General features: G+C 39.1%; 3 protein-coding genes across 10 annotated transcripts in view; all 3 read left to right on the top strand.

Moving 5' to 3' along the window:
• Nucleotides 1-3,130, top strand: part of tmem244 (transmembrane protein 244) — a 79,543-nt gene extending 76,413 nt beyond the window's left edge. For all 3 annotated transcript variants that reach the window (XM_057823042.1, XM_057823043.1, XM_057823044.1), the window contains 4 exons: nt 769-845; nt 929-1,054; nt 1,126-1,170; nt 1,255-3,130. In XM_057823042.1, coding sequence (XP_057679025.1) covers nt 769-845; nt 929-1,054; nt 1,126-1,170; nt 1,255-1,352 — 346 coding nt within the window. In that variant the 3' untranslated portion in view covers nt 1,353-3,130. The remainder of the gene's footprint in view (nt 1-768; nt 846-928; nt 1,055-1,125; nt 1,171-1,254) is intronic.
• A 137-nt stretch (nt 3,131-3,267) lies between these two features.
• Nucleotides 3,268-12,448, top strand: fkbp6 (FKBP prolyl isomerase 6). 4 transcript variants are annotated; one of them, XM_057823488.1, is made up of 10 exons: nt 3,269-3,318; nt 3,408-3,467; nt 3,854-3,971; nt 4,055-4,144; nt 5,799-6,001; nt 6,079-6,198; nt 6,285-6,482; nt 6,556-6,665; nt 6,734-6,810; nt 12,092-12,448. In XM_057823488.1, the coding sequence occupies exons 2-10, from the start codon at nt 3,408-3,410 to the stop codon at nt 12,106-12,108; spliced, it is 993 nt and encodes a 330-aa protein (XP_057679471.1). In that variant the 5' UTR covers nt 3,269-3,318; the 3' UTR covers nt 12,109-12,448. The 4 variants fall into 4 exon arrangements, 2 of the variants coding, with proteins under 2 accessions (XP_057679472.1, XP_057679471.1); XR_009061551.1 differs by having other exon boundaries at nt 3,268-3,467; nt 6,543-6,665; nt 6,734-6,801; XR_009061552.1 differs by having other exon boundaries at nt 3,268-3,467; nt 6,543-6,665.
• Nucleotide 12,449: 1 nt separating this feature from the next.
• arhgap18 (Rho GTPase activating protein 18) overlaps nt 12,450-16,555 on the top strand; it is a 30,033-nt gene continuing 25,927 nt past the window's right edge. The window contains exon 1 of one of the 3 annotated variants that reach the window (XM_057823487.1): nt 12,450-12,643. In XM_057823487.1, coding sequence (XP_057679470.1) covers nt 12,609-12,643 — 35 coding nt within the window. In that variant the 5' untranslated portion in view covers nt 12,450-12,608. Of the gene's footprint in view, nt 12,644-14,589; nt 14,918-16,555 lie in introns of those variants that run through there. The other 2 variants (XM_057823483.1, XM_057823485.1) reach the window with 2 other exon arrangements.

Raw genomic sequence — 16,555 nt, 5'->3', positions numbered from 1 at the left:
GGAACGTTTAGTAAAGAAATTATGCTTTCCCAGGTCGCATGTGAGCTAATATGTGCTGCTAATCAGAGTTTTTTATGTTTAGATAGCCGCAAGCTATGCTAAAATTAGCGTGGGTCTTACGGGGAAATCCACTCAATTTTGGTTCAGAATGATGTCGAATTAATGGGTCTGAAACTAGCACCTTTATGCTAATAGCCGTAAATTGGGGCTTTACAGAAATTCTGCTTCGCCAAGTCACATCTGAGCTAATATGTGTAGTTAATTAGTGACTGTTATGCTCAGACAGCCACAAGCTATGCTAGAATTAGTCAGGGTCTTATGGGAAATCCCGCTCAATTTTGGTTGAGAATGAAGTACGATTAATGGGTCTGAAATTAGCATCTTTATGCTAATAGCTGTGAATTGGTGCTTTACAAAAACGGTAAGGAAATAATATTTTGAGATTATATAAGATGTCGTACTAGAGTACATTTTACGCAGTGAATTTTTTTGAAAATGTGTAACATTGAATCGATAAAACATGTATTTATGGAATGTTTAGTTAGGAAATTTTGCTACGCCTGCCTCGCTCTGTCACATGTGAGCTAATATTTGCAGCTAATGTACATGTTCTCTAGTTGAAATTAGTTCAAACTGACCGCGATAGACGTCCAATCCATTTCAGCCCCCCAGTTCAAACGGATTGGACGTCTACTAGTGTTAAACTTCACAGATTTTGATTATTTTTGTTCCTTAAAATTGATTTATGTGTCATTTGAACATTTTCAGGGTTCATGAAATCAACAGTCTTCTGGCACCGTTCGACTACACCACACAACCGTCATGGCAGAACCCAAAATATCTGGGTAAGTAATCCTCAAATGAATTAAATCACGTATAACCACATCTTTGGCACTGAACGAGTTGAATAATGTCAATGTCCCCGTAGTGGGCGTCATCTCCACAGAAGTCACATACGTTCTGGGAGGACTGGTGTTCGCCTGGATAGTGGAGGAGTGGGTTTGGGACTACGCCATTACTGTTACGCTGCTACACGTGGCCATGACTGTAGCAGGTAATATTCTTTGAGTTATTCGACTAATACTCTACTACTTAATCAGTTTTTTTTCCCTGTTATTTCAACAGTAATGTCAGATTTCCCCTCAACCGAACATTGGTGGATCGCACTGGGTCAGAAATCTATATTTCATGCTATATTTCTTCATCCCAAATTGCTTGTTCATGCTATTTCTGTTTTCATCTTGTCACCTGCAGGTTCAGGCCTGGTGATGATGATATTTGGAGGACAGGTGCTAGCCTATAAACTTTTCAGGAGTAACTTTGTTTCACCGGCCGAACTGCAGAACTTCTGACGGAGGCACTGGAAGCTTCATCCAGGAGCGAAGATTGCCAGTGTTTCTGATTTGTTTTTGTAAAACAAACATTTAATAGTACCGTAATTTTCGGACTATAAATTAATAATAATTATTATTAATAATAATAATTTTGAATCCTGCGGCTTAACGTCCAATGTGACTTATTTGTTGATTTAGTTGGGTTAATAGGTAACACTTTCTTTGACAGCGGTGTCATAAGACCGTCATAATTATGACATGAGACTATCATGGGCATTAATGAATGCTTATGATGGTTGCCATTTACATCCATTCAAATAAGAGATAATTTGCCGGATGACACAGAAAGACATCAGTCATAAGCATTCATTAATGCTCATGGCAGTGTCATGTCATAGTTTTGATGGTCTTGTGACAGTCTTATGGCGCCAGTGTCCAATAAAGTGTTACCAAATACCATAGCTAGCAATTAATAAAACAACTAGAACAGTAACTGAAAGATCAATTAGCACACAACCTTGTGAGGAAGAAGCGGCATGGAAAATGAATGAATTTTGATTGTAATTTACATTTGCTGGGCTGCAATGCATGCTAGGAGGCATGTTGGATGACAACACTGTTGACAGCAGAAGGTTGACTGCCTCCCCCAAAGGAGCAGTGATGGCCAATTGAAGCGTTTTGAAGCAATGAAGCTTTGCAGCCAATTGGTTCAAAGCTTCATGGTGGTTCGTTTGGTCTTATGACAGTTCTATGATGCCGCTGTCAAAGTGTTACCGGTTAATATATTTTGGTGTAAATATCCCATGATACGTTGAGGACAGCTGTGGTTTATAGTCCTGTGCGGCTTATCTATGAACAAATGCAATTTTCGTGTCAAATATGGTGGGTAGACGGCTTATAGTCAGGTGCGCCTAATGGTCCAAAAATTACAGTGTTTCCCTTCTTGTCCAAATGACTTTTGTTTGAAAAATGTGCAGCTACTGTGCATTTTTTTATTGTTTGTTAAATTGCTCGATTTTAGGTTGTGGTGAATGGTAATCAGAGGTGGGCAGTAACACGTTACATTTTACAACTTTTTGAGAAAAATATATTTCTTGGAGTAGTTCATCAGAAGTTCATCAAAAGATCATCGAAAACAAATAATTGAATTGAGACCAGAACGTCACTGAAACATCACCCGTCCAAAGAGCATGAGTGCCCTCTTGTGGAGAAAAAACATTGTTACCTCTAATTGGTCAGTATAAAACATCACCCATCCAAAGAGCAAGAGTGTCCTCTAGTGGAGAAAAACATTGTTACCTCTGATTGGTATAATGGAGTCACGTGGTTATTGGTGCGATGTCTCATTGGTGAAACTGAGACAGCCACTGTTGGCATATCTGGCAAAAATAAAGTCAATATGTAAAAAAAAGAGGAAAAATGTAATGACTAGTGTGGCACAAAGTAGAGGAGTAAGAGTAATGTTTCTTATTCACAAATCTACTCAAGTAAAAAGTATTGCGTGGTAAAACTACTCCAAGAAGGGCATTTTTCGCAAAAAGTTACTCAAGTAAATGTGACACGTTACTACCCACTTATGTTTTTACTTGGGTAATATTATTTATAATTAACGCTACTCTTACTTTTGTAAAGGTTTTGGCTACACTTCCCACCTCTGATGGTTATACATATAACAATCTGTATGGATACTACTGTATATTGTGATTGATATTTATGTAGTTTTAGACAGAAAACATGCATTTGTCCATCTCTCTTATATTTAATTTTGAATGTAATTTTGATCTTTACCTGTTTTAAGGGAAAATAAATGTTTTTATGATGTAAATATTAGTGTAAAATTGATTAATTACATTAAAGAAAATTGCACTTGAGTTCTTTTGTGTTCCTTTCTTACTGACATTTATTCTAGGTTTTTGAACGTACCATTTAGTCATCGTCAACACACTGATTTTCGTTTCTGGGCAGGTGGTCGCTTACCTCTGAGGTCAACTAACTCGGCCTGCTTAAGTTATTCAAAAGTGTACTAAGAAAAAATAAGAATTGACTTTGGAAAACGATTTTCTATTTTTTAAGATGTCAATTAACGGACTACGAAAGAGTTCGCAGCAGCAAGTTGATGGAGCGCGAAGTCGTGTGAGTTGTTTTTGTTTGATATGCTAATTGCTAACCAAGCTAAATTCACATGGATGAATTAATTCAATAAAAATTTTAACAGCTGCAATAATGATATTTTTGTTTAAGAAAATTAAGTAAGGCTACCGTAAAAGAAGTTAAGATTGTTTGAAATGTGTCGAATCTGCTTTTTTGCGTATAACTAATTTCCATCGCTACCTGTTAATAAAAATGAAACAAAGCTGAACACGTATAATTAAATATCGTTACAGTACCTACAATTAGGACAGAATCCCATTTAAACGTTCTAACTAGTTGGAGATATAGGAAGTGTTGTCACAAATATAAGCATTTAAATCATTTCAGTATCGTTTTAGTGCCACTAATTATGTGAAATATTCCCCCAGACTCCATTTGACCTTCTACAAGAGCATATGGAGGACATACTAGGGACTGGAGGGGTCCTGAAGGAAGTGGTCCACCCCGGAGATGGCCCCCTTGTGCCCACAAATGCTTCAGTGTTAAGTTATTATAAATATTTAATTGAGTCCAACTATTAACAGCAGAAAGAGTTTATGTTCATGATTTCATCCTGTGTCTCCGCTCAGTGCATTACTCTGGTTTCTTGGAATATTCGGACCTGCCGTTTGAGACCACCACTCGCTCCAAGCATGCCCAGTTTTTCAAGCTGGGCCGAGGTGAGAATGTGAACTGGGGTGCGACAATATATCGAAAAGGTAGCCAACACTAAATTCGTGATACTTTGCAGCCCTAAAGGTTGTTGATTATAGAGGACCAGGAGTGCAAAAATTAAATACCACACAGATGAAAAAACAGTGTCTGCTTTAACTAAAACCATCCAAACATTTATAGGTTTGCATATTTTAATGAGGACAGTATGCCAACAACGACAAAAGGGGGAAAAATAAGTGAACCATCACATTTAATATTTTGTGGCCCCCCGTTTGGCAGCAATAACTTCAGCCAGACGCTTCCTGTAGCTGCAGATCAGTCTGGCACATCGATCAGGACTAATCTTGGCCCATTCTTCTTTACAAAACTGCTGTAGTTCAGTCAGATTCCTGGGATGTCTGGCATGAATCGCTGTCTTTAGGCCATGCCACAGCATCTCAATGGGGTTCAAGTCTAGACTTTGACTTGGTAACTCCAGATCATGAATTTTGTTCTTCTAAAAAGCATACTGAAGTTGATTTACCTCTGTGTTTGGGATTATTGTCTTTTTGCAACATCCTCCTTTTAGCTTCAACTGTCTGACAGACGGCTTCAGGTTTTCCTCCAAAACATCCTGTTAAACTTTTGAATTCATTCTTCCATTAATGATTGCAAGTTGTCCAGGCCCTGAGGTAGCGAAACATCCCCAAATCATGATACTCCCTCCACCATGCTTCACGGTGGGGATGAGCTGCTGATGTTAGTGAGCTGTTCCATTTTTCCTCCACTCATAACGTTGTGTGTTACTCCCAAACAATTCAACTTTGGTTTCACCAGTCCACAAAATATTTTGCCAAAACCTCTGTAGAGTGTCCAAGGGCCTTTTTGCCAAAATCAAACGGGCAACAATCGTTTTTATAGACAGCCGTGGCTTCCTCCGTGGAGTCCTCCCATGAACACCATTCTTGGCCACAGTTTTACATATAGTTGATGTGTGCACAGAGATATAGGACTGTGCCAGTGATTCTTTAGCAGACACGCTAGGGTTCTTTTTTTACCTCTCTGAGTATTCTACGCTGAACTCTTGGCGTCATCTTTGGTGGAGGGCCACTCCTTGGGAGAGAAGCAACAGTGCCAAACGACTGTCGATTGATGAACATCCAGACTTTTAGAGATGGTTTTGTATTCAACAATCCTTGATCGCAGGTCTTCAGACAGCTCTTTTGACCGAGCCATGAGGCACATCAGACGATGCTTCAGTTCTTACCAGGTATGTGTTTCATAGTGGGCAGGGCAGCTTTAAATCACTCATCAATGATTGGGTACACACCTGACTTAAATTGTTTGGTAAAAATTGGTTTCAATTGCTCTTTAAGTCTCCTTAGGCAGAGGGTTCACTTACTTATTTTCCCCCTTCTGTCATTGTTTGCATGCTATCCTCATTAAAATATGAAAACCTATAAATGTTTGGGTGGTTTTAGTTAAAGCAGACATTGTATTTTCATCTGTGTGATTTTGACAAAGATCAGATCGAATTTGATGGTGATTTAATGCAGAAATACCACTGTATCAATAATTGTTGTATCGCCATATCGTGAGATCATCATTATCGTGAGCCTTGTATCGCGTGAACGTTGTGGCTTATTGGAGCTTAACGGTTGGATTTTGATTCCAAAACAGATGTGACTCTGATCGGAATGGAGCTGGGCCTGCTGACCATGCGCAAAGGCGAGTTCTCACGCTTCCTGCTGCAGCCGCATTACGCCTACGGAGACCTGGGCTGCCCGCCATTCATCCCTGCCGCCTCCCGTGTTTTGTTCGAGATCCAGCTAGTAGAAATTCTAGACTCGGGATTAGTGGACCAGTTTTTCCAAATGACTGCTGTAGGGAGTGTCAAAAATGACCAAAACTGCCAGTTTAACCTTAGTTTAATGTGTCAAATAGAGGTATTTGTCTTCAGGAGGAGCAGAACGAGGTTCCCTTGTCCAAACTGCTGGAAGCGGTCAAGACACTGCGCACTTTGGCTAACCGATGCTTCAAGCAGAATCGCTATGATAAAGCCAAAGAGCACTACAAGAAAGTAAACGTGTCAAGTCAACTCGTTTTTGTTGTTGTCATTTTCATGTTTTTTGACACGGTCACCATTTCATGCACCATGCATTTCAGGCATTGGAGTTGCTGGACAACAGAGTGATGCACAACGACGTCGAACATCAGGAGGTCCAGGCGGCGCTGTTGCCTCTTTTTCTCAATCTGTCCTTCACTGCTCTGCGTCTGGAAAACCCGCAGAAAGCGCTCAAGTACGCCAAAAGCGCTCTGGATGTGGACTCTACCAGCACTAAAGCGCTTTACCGCTGCGCGCAGGTCGGACTCACGTTGTCGCACTGAGATTTTTGTACAAATGCAATACAAATGTGAGCGCAGTTATCCACATCAGGCATACGCGGAGCTACGAGACTTCGAGAGCGCTCACTGTTGCCTCATCAAGGCCCAGGCCAAGAGGCCGTTTGATGAGGACCTCAATAACCTTCTGAAGAGAGTCACCCTGTAAGTACCTAGTAAAACACCTCTATAAAAATAATAGTAAATAGAATATGGCTGTACTTTGGTCGCAGGTGCTGCAAAGACAATTTGGACAAAGAAAAAGACTTCTGCGCCAAAATGTTTCCAGGCTTTCAGAACAGTGAGTACGGTAATGTAGCTCCTAAGCCCCTTTCAGATATATTGTATACCGAACTCCGGTTAAACAGGATTTAAACGGGTAGCCTTTATGTCTGAAAACACTTTCCCAGGTCGACTGACATGGAGATGACACGGAAATTTACCGGGTCGCTTCCTAGTATAATGTCCGGGATTTACCCGGGATGCGGCATGTGTGAAAGCAGCTGTTTAATTCCCAGTTTAGAGTGGCTAGCTCATCAATGGCACCCAATGAGCTAACACAGACACTATTCTAGTGGAAGATTTTGTTAGCAACCTACTGGTTCCTTTTCTTTCCCATACAGTGACACCTTTTAAAACGATATATTGATTCTTGGCAGGAGTATATGGATAACCTTTTGCAATACAAAGTAGGGTTGTTCCGATCATGTTTTTTTGCTGCCGATCCGATCCCGATCGTTTTAGTTTGAGTATCTGCCGATCCCGATATTTCCCGATCCGATTGCTTTTTTTTTTGCTCCCGATTCAATTCCAATCATTCCCGATAATTTTTCCCGATCATATACATTTTGGCAATGCATTAAGAAAAAAATGAATAAAACTCGGACGAATGTATACATTCAACATACAGTCCATAAGTACTGTATTTGTTTATTATGACAATAAATCCTCAAGATGGCATTTACATTATTAACATTCTTTCTGTGAGAGGGATCCACAGATAGAAAGACTTGTAATCCTTAAAGGATAAATGTGACTTTGTATATTGTGACTAAATATTGCCATCTAGTGTATTTGTTGAGCTTTCAGTAAATGATACTGTAGTCATTTAACTGTTCTGCCCAAATGCATGATGGGAAGTGCAACCATGACTGCGCGTAGTGGCACCAATTGATACATCTTCTCTGCGTTGGGAAGTAACATAGGGTGTTAAGATAAAGATCAGCTACTACCTTGCTTCCCCACATTGCTTCCTACGATATTTCTAACTGTTGAGAGAGTGATTGTAAGGCTTTAGCCAATTAAAAAAAAAGGCTCCAAAGACTGCCAAAATTCACTCTACTCATTTTATGCTGACTTTTAGCTCTATATATAGGTGTAACGGCGCCATTATAGATTGAACGCGACAATGTGTGAGTAGGTTGTGCAGCGCATGCGTTAATTGCGTTAAATATTTTAACGTGATTAATTTTTTAAAAATACCGCCGTTAACGCAATAAATTTGATAGCCTAAATCAGGGGTCCCCAAACTTTTTCCTGTGAGGGCCACAAAACTTTTCCCTTCTCTGATGAGGGGCCAGGGTCAGTTTGTAACAGAAAAAGTGTGACGATTGCAGGAGTACCTAAATGTAAAAAATTATTGTTTTTCAGAAAGCCACAATCAAATAACCCTTTCTGGATTTTTCACAGAACAAAAGTAAATATCCTATCATATCATATCATATATCATATCATATAAATAATATTGATTGATTTTATTGATTTTATTTTATTTCAGGTGTTAAGACAAAATAATACACACAAAAATTATTATTTGAAATAACAAAAACATCTGAAAAGGAGTGAGAAGAAGCATAGCTTATAAGGTCCCCAGCCCTACACATTCAAAATACAATGAATTTTATACATAAGACGTACCTCAATATAATTCAAAACTGTACATGCATATTATAACAAAATAATCAACAAGTAAATAAACACAAAAAGATAAATACAAACTTCAAAACCCCCATTGCACAGGTTCACACATGTAACACTGAAATATTGACTGTTTAAACATTCTCTTGAATTGATAAATATTTTGACATTCTTTTAACGCTACATTCAGAGCATTCCATAGCCTTACTCCACAAACTAATATGGTGAAACCGCTCATTGTTGTTCTGTTCTTAATCCTTTTAAAATTAAATGTCCTTCTTAGATTATAATGCGCGTCTTCTAAATTAAACAATTGTTGAATATTACCAGGCAATTTATTATTTTTTGCCTTGAACATAATTTGTACTGTTCGGTAATCAACCAAATCAGCGAATTTTAAAATCTTTGAATAAACAAAAAAGTGAATGAGTATGGTCCACATATCCTTTCTTATGAATAACACGTATTGCTCTTTTTTGAAGAATAGTTAGAGATTTCAGTGAGGTTTTGTAAGTATTTCCCCAGATTTACACACAGTAAGTTAAATAAGGATAATATAATATAATATAATAACAACACTATTAATTAAATAGATAATAACCAAATAACCCTCTCTGGGTTCTTCACAGAAAAAGCCAGGAAATAAATAACTCAAGTAAAAAAAAAAAATAAAAAAAAAAATGTTCAGTGGGCCAAACCAAATGTGGAGGCGGGCCGTATCCGGCCCGCGGGCCATAGTTTGGGGATCCCTGGCCTAAATGATCAGCTCATCAGCAAGTTCTGCAGAAGCCTGCTAATGATCCTGATTATTTAAGTCAGATGTGTTCGAAGAGGGAGAAGTGGAAAACAAGCTGGATAGGGGCTCTCGAGGACTGGACTTGGGCACCCCTAGATTAAACAATACTGTAAGTTTGGCTTGAAATAATTACGTAAAATGAACGGTAACAGGCCGTTTTTTGTTTTTAACCAAGAATCTAGACTGTTTTACGTTCATATCTATAGAAATTCCGCGATTCAAGCATTTATTTACAAGAATTTTCAACTTTAAAAGCTCTTTGTTTTGTGACGGCCGCCATGTTGGATTTTGTATCTACACAATAGCGGAATTCAACCTAAATAAGTTGTGATTGTACGTAGAAAACTGCAAATTTTGCTTTAGTTGAGTAAAATTGATTCTGCATGCTTTCCTCAAGTAATAAATTTTTGATGTGAAAACTGAGGTATTTATTAGCTGTTGAAAACTTGCAGTCCATTTAAAAAAATGAAGTTGCTATTTTGAGCAAAAACTTATCGGTGAAAAATATAGGGGATTATCTCTGCATTTGTTTTTGGGTTTTTTTTGGGCAGCTCGTGTAAGATTTGAGAATTTTATAGACATTTTAAGTTTTGTTATACTTCTGTAAACTATCAGGATTTTATTAGAGAAGGACTTTGAATTTTTTGATGTCACTGCTCATGGAGAATCATATATGCCTAAGAGGGGTGTCTATTTTGGTTTTAAGTCGTTAGCGGCTTGTGTTTTGAAAGTATTTGAATATTTATTCAAATATTTAAAGTTTTTGAAAATAGGCCCCCTATGGATCGGCCTCGAGCCCCTTAAACTGATAGTGAAGTCTATGTACAAAGTATACCGATATTGTCACACTCCTATAGTTACCATACTTGATCAAACAAATCACAAATTTCTGGTTTAACGTAGCAAAATAAAAACATGTGATTCTGTATATAGAGTATGAATTGGCAGGCCGAATTGGACCCCCTTCTGTGGTCGAGAATGAGGTAATCCACTTTCAAAATACTCATCAGTTAATTTTTTAATCGATTAGTTGTCCATTAAAGAGCTTATGACACGAGGAAAAAAAGTCTTAAATGGCATTATTATGTGAATTACAATCATATTTTGAGACGATTCGACTATATACAACAATTTAGCAAAGCGCAGATGGCGAGAAATTAGTCTTTTAATCTGCCGGTTCCCCAACAGGTGGATGACGTCAGCGGTAGACTGGGCTCATCGGTTTTACTATTCAGCCCATTGAGGGGGAATTATTCACAACGAGGAAAACGCGACGAAGAGAGCCGCAAAATGTCATTTTTTCAGTCTCTCTACTCCAATATTTTTACAGGATATTCTTTTTATCCAAGTATTTTTCCCCAATAGCTATATAAATGGCTTGAGAAGGACCAGTCAGCCCGTCGAGGGGGAACTATTCACAACGAGGAAAACGCGACTAAGAGAGCGGCAAAATGTCATTGTTTCTGTCTCTTTACTTCAATATTTTTACAGGATATGCTTTTTATCCAAGTATTTTCCCCAATAGCTATATAAATGGCTTGACAAGGACCAGTCAGCCCGTCGAGGGGGAACTATTCACAACGAGGAAAACGCGACGAAGAGAGCGGCAAAATGTCAGTTTCTGTCTCTTTACTTCAATATTTTTACAGGATATTCTTTTTATCCAAGTATTTTCCCCAATAGCTATATAAATGGCTTGAGAAGGACCAGCCAGCCCGTCGAGGGGGAATTATTCACAACGAGGAAAACGCGACGAAGAGAGCGGCAAAATGTCATTGTTTCTGTCTCTTTACTTCAATATTTTTACAGGATATTCTTTTTATCCAAGTATTTTCCCCGATTGCTAAATAAATGGCATGGTCATGACAAATAACAGTCTTGCGCTGAATGGAATATGAAATAATAGAAATGCATTTATTCAGGACGACATGGCAAAACTACTCCATAATGGTCAAAACTGTCGAGTTCACCTTTACTGTCGCACCTCCCGAACGATATTTTATGACACCTAAATCGGACATATGTCATTTCCCTTCCCCGGCTTCGGAGAATGTAAACAAACCAGAAGGCGTGACAGCTAGCCGACATGCTAACCCGAACCGAGTGATGTTTCAAAGTCTTCGAAGCGGAAAATCACACATAACTATCCTGGATTATTTGACATGACGACCCGGTTGTCGATTGTCTCCGGGGATCGGCAAACCGCCCGGCGGAGAGCAATTTACAGTTCGTTCCCCGGAGGAGGGTGGCTGGAGTTGTTGTGCAGCTAACGTGCTGCTGCTAATGAGCATTAGGAGAGCTTTTTACATGCCTATCAATGATCAAACGTAAGTAGTCCTTCATTTAAAGGAAGTTTGTAGTGTTTACTTTGTAATCGCTGTATTCGTATTTGACATAATACAAAACAAGATGTTTACTCACTTCCTCGTAAGTCCAATGGTCCCACAGTAAATATCCACGGTGAATGGGAACCTTTTGAAACTCCAAAAAGGCGCATACGCCTCTCCCTCATACAGAATGATTTTTCTGCAGCCGTTTGGCTGGCGTGATGCGAAAAATAAACGTATTAATCCGCAAAATCAGCTGAATCCTTCGTACTCATACACAACAGTACACTGTAGCCTGAAGAGGACGTCTTCTACCGTACACGTCACAGCGCCCTCCTCCTCAATGCGAGACCGAAGCCGGAAGTCACTCATTTTCATGGCGCGGGATTAAAAAAACTAAATAAAAATAGCGATCGCTTCCACACACATCCAAGCGGCCCATATCATTCAGGGGCATAAAATAACGCGTGTATTATGAAATAAACATGCTTTTTCGTGTCACAGGCACTTTAATTGGGACAGCTCTAATTTGTATTGAAATTGTCTTGCAGATGATCCGAACAAGTGAGGAACCGCCACGAATCCCAGGTCCGACGTTCTTCTAATAGCCGTTACCTTGTTAAGATGTTTTGCAATTTCTTTTGTCTCAATCGGTTTCTCCACCTCATTTGTTTTCTATCATGTTAAGTGTATCACATTGTTCCTTTAATTAGGCCTGTGCACTCTTGACAAAGCAATAAATAACAGCAATTACTTCTGTTGTAACCAGTTACCTTCTTATGTCTTATTTTTGTTACGCTAACTCTCGCAATGACTCAGAGCACTTCCCAACCACTTAGTGGGCTCCTAATGGCCGTGTAAAGATGGAAGAGAGCGATGAGTGGAAAGTTGAAAGGAAGGAGAGAGAAGGGATGACAGGATCAGAAAAAGGGGGGAGGGACAAGAAGCAGGACAATCTGATTGACCTCTCTGGCTAATCGTCTTGCGTGTGTGTGTGTGTTGACATCATTCCCGAGCACATGGTGAGAAGGTCGTCCGCGGTAAGGAAGCGACACGCCTGGACGCAACATGGTCCCCAGACTGGCTTTCTACCTTCACCTCAGGTAAGGAACACTCTGTTCTCCATGTGGACGCACTTGCCGTCAACCATTTTGGGTCCTTATTAGTACCGTTATTTCAGTAACATTCAACTACGTGCTTTTGTTTAGCTGACGTATCCAAAATGTACAGGAGTGTTTAAAAGCAGGGGGTGATGGCTTCACTCTTTACCTTATATGGATGTGAACATCTTAAGGTGTACATAACATCTTAAGGTGTCTTTGATGGACACTGTGCTTTGTAACCTCCCCCCCCCCCCCCCCAATTTAGTCTAATGACGTAGCCTAAACTAGCAAGACCTAAGAGAATTTCTGCCAGACAACTAAAGGTTCAGAATATTCCTTGCTACAGTGTGTTTTTTTCCCCCGCTTATACACTGACAAATATTACTAAAATCCTGACATTAGCTCGTGCCATGCTAGCTGAAAAATTCACTTTGGCTAACAATGACAAGCATCACTAAAAACCTGACCATAGTCTGTGCTGTGCTAGTTTGTTCTGTAATGATTAAAAAAAAGTCTATACAAACCAAGATTTAAATACTGTCCCTTGGGCCGCAATTGGCCCCCCAGCCATTAGTTATAGCCACCTAGTTTACATAGTGTGCACCATAGACTTCATAATGGTATTGACAGGACAGATCGGTCATGCATGGCGCCTCGCATCCAAGTAGGGGACCGCCCACATCAAGAGGAGCTATTCAAAAACACGCACGCAGCAATCTGACGCCAGATTTCTGTTGAAAAAGTATGAAAGCTGTACCACATACAAACAGGAAGGATTGTTTCAGGAGTGATTTGTTCGAGGATTCAAGGTACCATTTCCTACCATGCATGCATTTTGACACATGAAAAAAGTCAATGGGAGAAATTAGCTGCTGCTGCATTGGCATCATAGTTCGCAGTATTTCCGTAAAATAAATGCAAACTGCACTTTTTTTTTTTGTTGTTGCTTGTAATCAAGAATCGAGACTGTTTTACGTCCATATCTATAAAGAATTGGGGGATTCAAGCATTTATTCACAAGAATTTTCACCAAAAAAGCTCTGTTCACATAAGGCGGCCGCTAGCTACATTCACTAACAGACTAGCATTGTACTTTGACATTATGTAAAATAAATGCTAACTAGGCGTGTTTTTTTTTTTTTTTTTTTTTTTTTTTTTTTTTTGCTTTTAACCAAGGATCGAGACTGTTTTATGTCCATATCTATAAAGAATTTGGGGATTTAAGCATTTATTCACAAGAATTTTTAACGAAAAAGGCTCTTTGTCTGTGATTCCACTCGGTCAGCTTTGATGGCCTCGCCAACATTGCAGGCCCCTTATTTATGGGCCCCGTGTCCAGTCAATACATTATGAAGTCTAAATTTAAACATATAACTGTTTTGTATTTGTTTTCAAAATTTTGTTGTGGCCAATCATTAAAAAAAATCTAATTATTGTCCTGTGACTTCCCATCATATCTACTTTATTTCTTGTGAAAACACAAGAAATGAAAAGAGGAATTTTTTTTTAATATATTTGTATTTAAATAGGTTTTTGGAAATCAGGTGTGCTTGATAGAGAGTATTTTTTCTAAAAGTATTTCATTTTTTTTCTTTACATCGTGTCCCGTTGAATGTAGAGAAATCCCGGCTACACCTAAACCCCTCACCAATAAAACACATGACCGTTTCCTGACCATTCATTGGTCAAGTTGTCTAACGCGGAAGTAGTTGCCTTAATCAAGCGCGAGCGCAAAATTAAAAGAAATAAAAGAAATATTAAATTATCTATTATCACCCTACACTTTAATAGTTAAAACAAACTATATTATTTTTGAATTTCATAAAATCAAAAAAGCGAATTTAACGTTTTGAAATATGTCCAACGCCGGACTGCAGGGGTCGCCATGACTTTTCAAACATGTCCCCGTCCTCCCAACCAATCGCGTCAAGCTTTTCCGTCGCTGATCCAACCCCTGCGCTCCAAAACGTCCAACCCATGTCTTGACGACACACTTGAATTCTAGCGGAAGACGTCAACGAGAAAAGTTGGACCACACGATGAGTCGGTAGCGTTTAGCAACTGACGGCGTACACTCGCAATGGAGCGCCGCGTGGACGTGAAATTGCCCGTAAAATAGAAGAGAAAGGCAGCAGCGGGGTGAAACATGAGCCGGCAGCAGGAGTCCCAGGGAGTGGTCTTGACTGGTTACCACAGCAACGCGGAACTCTTGCCGCAACCTGGACTGTCCGTCGGGTGTCCTACGAGTCTGGAGCACGACCCCCAAGCCGCCAGGTGGGAGTTGTGCTGGGTTTATTCTTCCGTGGTCATAAAAATACTTCCAGAACATTAGCATCAACATTCGTGAGTCATCCAGCTTCAATTTGACCACAAAGCATGTCAAAAGTTGCTTAGTGCCTCAGGGTATGCATTTCTTTTTGGAAATCAGACACATTAAACATAGAAATTAACATTCAATGCCATTGACGGCGATAGACGTCCAAATCATTTGAAAAGAGTGTATAATCGCTGCCATCCTTCATAATTTAAATGAATTGGGCGTCTATTGACGTCAGTGGCAGTGAAACATGCTCATTCTCAATTAACATATTTTTTGTGGGGGTAAAAATGCGAATAAAAAAGTTTGTCTAAAATTTTGAAATTCATACTAATGTGTAACAAACCATTTATTAACTCATTGGCTGCTATTGACAGAGATAGGCGTCCAACCTATTTCAAATAGGAGAACTGGCTCACTTTATAGTTCTTCTTTTTGGCATGGACACGAACTAAAATGGCTACTTCTCCATTACTCTGAGTTGAATCAGAATTAAATTTGGCAGGTACATTCTACGAATGGATACGCACGGGCCCTCTGATTTTTATATGCTGAATAATTATGATCTTATTAGTGCTGCAACGATTAATCAATTAACTCCAATCATTCGATTAGAAAGAAGATTCAAAATAAATTTTGCTGCTTTGAGTATTCGTTAAAATAAAGTGGTGTTGTAACTTGTAATGGTTTGTTTTGAAAGTGTTTGCATTTAGTTTTATTGATGTGGGTGGATACACTGCCGTCTAGTGGTGACAGTGAATATGACATACCTAATTTCACATGGCTGAATCCAGCTGCTTCGTGTTAAGACCAACATAAGTTTTTGTTTGAGCTAACTTTTTTTTAATACATTTGTAAATTAGTTTTAGTGGTATATTTCGCTGTTTTTTGTGGGGATGTGTGTTTGAATCATTTGTTAAGAGCATTGTAAAAAAAATAAAAAATAAAAAAGTTAGCATTTTGTAGCATTTAAGCTAGCTTAACTTTTGTTACGTAAGTTAGCCAATTTTTCTGTTGTTATACTTAGATCCTCATGTACTTATTTATATACCATTTAAGGCTCAGCTCAGGTTTTATAATTTTTTTCTATGTTCCTTATCCGATTACTTGATTATTCGAACTAACTAGTTTATCGATTAATCGACTACTAAAATAATCGATAGCTGCAGCCCTCGATCTTATTGTTGCCTGTAGGTTCAGACGAGTAGTCTCCATGCGTGCTTTTCAGTTGTGCTTGTTATCTCCAGGCTAGTGAGATGTTTAAGGACCCAGGCGGTTGTAGTTCAGTTTGAACTTGTTTTTTTATTAAGCTAAGAAAATGTGTTCTGTATTTGTCATTTCTTCAACTAACAACAATTCAAATCCACAAATCAAAGTACTATGAGACCAATTGACTCATTGACAACGATAGACGTGCGATCCATTTAAACTTGGAGGGCTGGCAGCGACTTCCAGTTCAAATGGATCGGACGTCTAGTCTACTATCAAATGGATCGGACGTCTACTAGTGACAAACTATCTCAAGCAATCCGGGTCCAAGGTCGCACCTTCAGCTGTTAAATGAGTAACAACCAGCTGTTCATTCAGAAAACACT

Source organism: Corythoichthys intestinalis, chromosome 19 (genome assembly GCF_030265065.1).
Source record: "Corythoichthys intestinalis isolate RoL2023-P3 chromosome 19, ASM3026506v1, whole genome shotgun sequence".
In the NCBI taxonomy this organism is placed as follows: Eukaryota; Metazoa; Chordata; class Actinopteri; order Syngnathiformes; family Syngnathidae; genus Corythoichthys; species Corythoichthys intestinalis.
Note: the sequence above shows the minus strand (reverse complement) of the source record. Positions and strands in the feature narration are given on the sequence as shown.